Here is a 5,511-nt window from a genome sequence, read left to right as displayed (position 1 = left end):
TCTGAATTTAATAAAATGGCACAATACCGACTTAAGTACAAGAGGAGTGACACTCTAAATTTCTATGATTTGAATCTCTCCTGTGAGTCCAGTTTTAGATTCCAATGTTTCACTTCAGGTTTACTGTATCCCTTGGACCTTCTTATTGACTATGAAACACAGGAATTGCATCCGAATTTAATACAAATAACACAATGCCGTTTTAAGTACAAGAGGACTAACGCTCTAACTATCTATGATTTGAACCTCTCCCGTGAGTCCAGTTTTAGATTCCGATGCTTCACTTCAGGTTTTCTATATCCCTTGGACCTTCATATTGACGATGAAACACAGAAATTGCATCCGAATTTAACACTCTAAGCGCCAAGCCCGTAAAATTTACGGGCCTGGGATCGCGCGAAAATCACCAAGCCCGTAAAATTTACGGGCCGCTACATTTAATTTCATTCAAAACACTGCAACGTTATTTCTACGGGTTTGGCCAGCGCTATACGTTTTTCAGATGTTTATTAACAAAATGCGTCCATAGATGTCACGGCAGCGCTGTAATTCATGTTAAAACTTATCTTTGCGTTCTCAGTCTGTATATCATTCAGTTGTTTGTCATCATGTTTCGGCGCGGTTTATCAGACGCAGAAATTGCGGATTTGATCAATCATAGCGACACTCTGGATAATGTAGAGAGTGATTCAGACGATTCTGAATGCAATGGTGTGTTTGAAGGTACGTATTTCCGAATTTTCCACGTAATTGTGCAGTACGCACATATCTGTTGAACATGTGTAAACGATGTATGTAGTTACACATAATGTGATATTCTTTTTAGAAGACGAGATTGATGACAGTTTGTCTTCAGATGAAGACGAGAATGATGTTGAAGGTGTTGCTTCAAATCCAGCAGCTGTGCCGTATCCGAAAGACAGTGAGTGGACTGCAGTTGACACCTACCGACCTCTGCCTGTCAACACGACACCCAGGCAGATACTAGTGGATATTGATGAGTCGAGTTCTGTACTGGATTGCAGTAAAGTGTTCCTTACTGACAGTGACGTAAATGAACTCAAGAGACAGACAAATTTGTATGCATCACAGACAATACAGAAGAAAAGAAGAGGAAATAATCTGAAGCCCCATTCAGTTTTGAGTTCGTGGAAGCCAGTGACTATAAGTGAGATGAGGCGTTTCTTGGGTATTATTTTCCACATGTGTGTTTCGAAAAAGCCAAAAATTGCGGACCATTGGAGCACTAATCCTGTTCTTAGTTGTAACTTTTGTCCCCATGTCATGAGCCGTTTGCGTTTCACTCAGATACTGTCATGCTTGCATCTTGTTGACAATTCAAATCAGAAAAAACCAGGCGAAGATGGATTTCATCCACTTTACAAAGTTTTGCCATATTATAATAATTTGAAGGAGCGATGTATCCAGGCATATCGTCCCTCAGAAAAAGTGACAATTGATGAAGGAATTTGCCCATTTCGAGGTCGTGTGAGTTTCCGTGTTTACATGCAAAATAAGCCTCATAAGTATGGACTGAAAGTATATGCTGTTGCTGAAGCCAGTAGTGGCTATGTTGTAAATTTTGAAGTTTATGCTGGTAAGCATATTGTTGACAATTCTTCGTCTGCGGTTATTTTGCGATTGTTGTCTGACAGCAGCTTGCTGAACAAAGGCCACACTGTGTATTTAGATCGATTTTATTCCAGTCCAGAGCTATTTCAGCAACTGGCAGAGAAAGGCACTGGAGCTGTTGGTACTGTGAACAAATCCAGGAAAGGATTGCCTAAAGATTTAGTATCTGCTAAGCTGAAAAAGGGCGAAATGTCTTTTCGGCGTAAAGATAATGTATTGGCAATGAAGTGGAAAGATAAGAGAGATGTGTATACATTGTCTACAAGGCATCAAGCAACATTTGGTACGCATACTAAGAGAAATGGGTCTGTAGTATTGAAACCACTTCAGGTACTTGATTACAACCTCAATAAAATTGGAGTGGATATTGGAGACCAACGCCTGCAGTACAATCCGTTCCAGCACAGAACTGTGAAATGGTGGCGAAAATTATATTTCCATTTGCTGCTTATGGGAGTATCAAATGCATTTTGGCTGTACAATGCAGTGCACAGGAAGAAAATTACAATAACAGACTTTATAACAGTGCTTGCAGTTCAGCTTGTTGAAGACGACACACTTGAATTCATTCCAAGAAATGAAGGAACTGTAGGTCGGCTAACAAAGAGACATTTTTTGCAGCACATACCTGCAACTACTAAGAAGTATGCTGCTCGTGTGTGTCACGTGTGCAGTTCCAGGAGCAAGAAACAGAGTGGCAAGGCTTCTCGCAAAGAGACACGATACGAATGTGAACAGTGTGGCGTTGCACTCTGCCTGGAACCTTGCTTTAAAATTTTCCACACTAAAAAACAATATGATTCTGTGTGAAATTTATATGTAATACTGTATACTATCAGAAACATGTAATGTAGTGCCACAATTTTGGTTAAAAATAAATCACAATTGTATTCCCTTATTCGTATGACTTTTTCTAAATTCTTAAAACATCTAAGTGATTTCTATAACTGTACCTTAAAGCTGTGCATTGTAAAGTAGTTTCTTTCACTCAGAATTAAAGTAGAAATGTGCAGCTTCAAGATGGTACCAAATTTGCCACAATCCAAACAGTAGATTTGATGCAGTAATTTTTTTAATATTGGTAAAATTGCCCGGTTTCTAGGGACGGGTGCATAAAATAGGCCTGGTACAGAGAGTGTTAATACAAATGCCACAATGCCGACTTAAGTACAAGAGAACTGACACTGTCACTTTCTATGATTTGAACCTTTCCTGTGAGTCCAGTTTTAGATTCTGATGCTTCACTTCAGGTTTACTGTATCCCTTGGACCTTCTTATTGACGATGAAACACAGAAATTGCACCCGAATTTAATACAAATGGCACAATACCGACTTAAGTACAAGAGGACTGACGCTCTCACTATCTGTGATTTGAACCTCTCCTGTGAGACCAGTTTTAGATTTCGATGCTTCACTTCAGGTTTACTGTATCACTTGGACCTTCTTATTGACGATGAAACACAGAGTTTACATACGAATTTAATACAAAAGGCACAATGCCGACATAAATACAAGAGTAATGACACTCTATCTTTCTATGATTTTAACCCCTCCTGTGAGTCCAGTTTTAGATTCCGATGCTTCACTTCAGGTTTACTGTATCCCTTGGTCCTTCTTATTGACGACGAAACACAGAAATTGGATCCGAATTTAATACAAAAGGCACAATGCCGACTTAAGTACAAGAGGACTGACACTCTCACTTTCAATGATTTGAACCTTTCCTGTGAGTCCAGTTTCAGATTCCGATGCTTCACTTCAGGTTTACTGTATACCTTGCTCCTTCTTATTGACGATGAAACACAGAAATTGCATCGGAATTAAATTCAAAAATCACAATGCCGACTTAAGTACAAGAGGACTGACACTATAACTTTCTATGATTGGAACCTCTCCTGTGAGTCCAGTTTTAGATTCCGAAGCTTCACTTCAGGTTTACTGTATCCCTTGGACCTTCTTCTTGACGATGAAACACAGAGTTTGCATCCGAATTTAATACAAAAGGCACAATGCCGACTTAAGTAGAAGTGGACTGACACTCTAACTTTCTATGATTTGAACCTCTCCTATGAGTCCAGTTTTAGATTCCGATGCTTCACTTCAGGTTTACTGTATACCCTGCACCTTCGTATTGACGATGAAACACAGAAATTGCATCGGAATTAAATTCAAAAGGCAGAATGCCGACTTAAGTACAAGAGGAATGACACTCTCACTTTCTATGATTTGAAGCGCTCCTGTGAGTCCAGTTTTAGATTCCGATGCTTCACTTTAGGTTTACTGTATCCTTGGACCTTCTACTTGACGATGAAACACAGAGTTTGCATCCGAATTTAATACAAAATGTACAATGTCGACTTAAGTACAAGAGGACTGACACACTAACTTTCTATGATTTGAACCTCTCCTGTGAGTCCAGTTTAAGAATCCGATGCTTCACTTCAGGTTTACTGTATCCCTTGGACCTTCTTAATGACGATGAAACACAGAAATTGCATCCGAATTTAATGCAAAAGGCACAGTGGCGACTTATAGTACAAGAGGACTGACACTCTCTCTTTCTATGATTTGAACCTCTCCTGTGAGTCCAGTTTTAGATTCTGATGCTTCACTTCAGGTTTAATGTATCCCTTGGGCCTTCTTATTGACGATGAAACACAGAAATTTCATCCGAATTTAATACAAAAGGCACAATGCCGACTTAAGTAAAAGAGGACTGACACTCTAACTTTCAATGATTTGAACCTCTCCTGCAAGACCAGTTTTAGATTCCGATGCTTCACTTCAGATTTACTGTATACCTTGGACCTTCTTATTGAAGATAAAACACAGAAATTGCATCCGAATTTAATACAAAAGGCACAATACCGACTTAAGTACAAGAGGAGTTACATTCTAACTTTCTATGATTTGAATCTCTCCTGTGAGTCCAGTTTTAGATTCCGATGTTTCACTTCAGGTTTACTGTATCCCTTGGACCTTCTTATTGACTATGAAACACAGGAATTGCATCCGAATTTAATACAAATGCCACAATGCCGACTTAAGTACAAGAGAACTGACACTGTCACTTTCTATGATTGGAACCTTTCCTGTGAGTCCAGTTTTAGATTCTGATGCTTCACTTCAGGTTTAATGTATCCCTTGGGCCTTCTTATTGACGATGAAACACAGAAATTTCATCCGAATTTAATACAAAAGGCACAATGCCGAGTTAAGTAAAAGAGGACTGACACTCTAACTTTCAATGATTTGAACCTCTCCTGCAAGTCCAGTTTTAGATTCCGATGCTTCACTTCAGGTTTACTGTATACCTTGGACCTTCTTATTGAAGATAAAACACAGAAATTGCATCCAAATTTAATACAAAAGGCACAATACCGACTTAAGTACAAGAGGACGGACACTCTAACTTACTATGATTTGAACCTCTCCCGTGAGTCCAGTTTTAGATTCCGATGCTTCACTTCAGGTTTTCTATATCCCTTGGACCTTCTTGTTGACGATGAAACACAGAAATTGCATCCGAATTTAATACAAATTCCACAATGCCGACTTAAGTACAAGAGAACTGACACTGTCACTTTCTATGATTTGAACCTTTCCTGTGAGTCCAGTTTTAGATTCTGATGCTTCACTTCAGGTTTACTGTATCCCTTGGACCTTCTTATTGACGATGAAACACAAAAATTGCAACCGAATTTAATACAAATGGCACAATACCGACTTAAGTACAAGAGTACTGACACTCTCACTATCTATGATTTGAACCTCTCCTGTGAGTCCAGTTTTAGATTCCGATGCTTCATTTCAGGTTTACTGTATCCCTTGGACCTTCTTATTGACGATGAAACACAGAAATTGCATCCGAATTTAAT

The 5,511-nt window shown here is 39.1% G+C and overlaps 1 protein-coding gene across 1 annotated transcript; it reads left to right on the top strand.

Moving 5' to 3' along the window:
* The first annotated feature begins 608 nt into the window (after window positions 1-608).
* LOC126413300 (piggyBac transposable element-derived protein 4-like) lies at window positions 609-2,442 on the top strand. The gene is made up of 2 exons (XM_050083199.1): window positions 609-723; window positions 827-2,442. Exons 1-2 carry the CDS (start codon window positions 609-611, stop codon window positions 2,440-2,442), a joined length of 1,731 nt encoding a protein of 576 aa, XP_049939156.1.
* The last annotated feature ends 3,069 nt before the right edge of the window (window positions 2,443-5,511 follow it).

This window comes from Schistocerca serialis, chromosome 7 (assembly GCF_023864345.2).
Source record: "Schistocerca serialis cubense isolate TAMUIC-IGC-003099 chromosome 7, iqSchSeri2.2, whole genome shotgun sequence".
Taxonomy (NCBI): Eukaryota; Metazoa; Arthropoda; class Insecta; order Orthoptera; family Acrididae; genus Schistocerca; species Schistocerca serialis.
This window is presented reverse-complemented; position numbering and strand designations above follow the sequence as displayed.

What these genes read in the sequence shown, in the direction of transcription:
- LOC126413300 (XM_050083199.1), top strand. Translation starts at nt 609, where the DNA reads ATGTTTCGGCGCGGTTTATCAGACGCAGAAATTGCGGATTTGATCAAT. An exon ending in ATGCAATGGTGTGTTTGAAG is followed by an intron (nt 724 to 826) that starts GTACGTATTTCC and finishes TATTCTTTTTAG; the next exon opens with AAGACGAGATTGATGACAGT.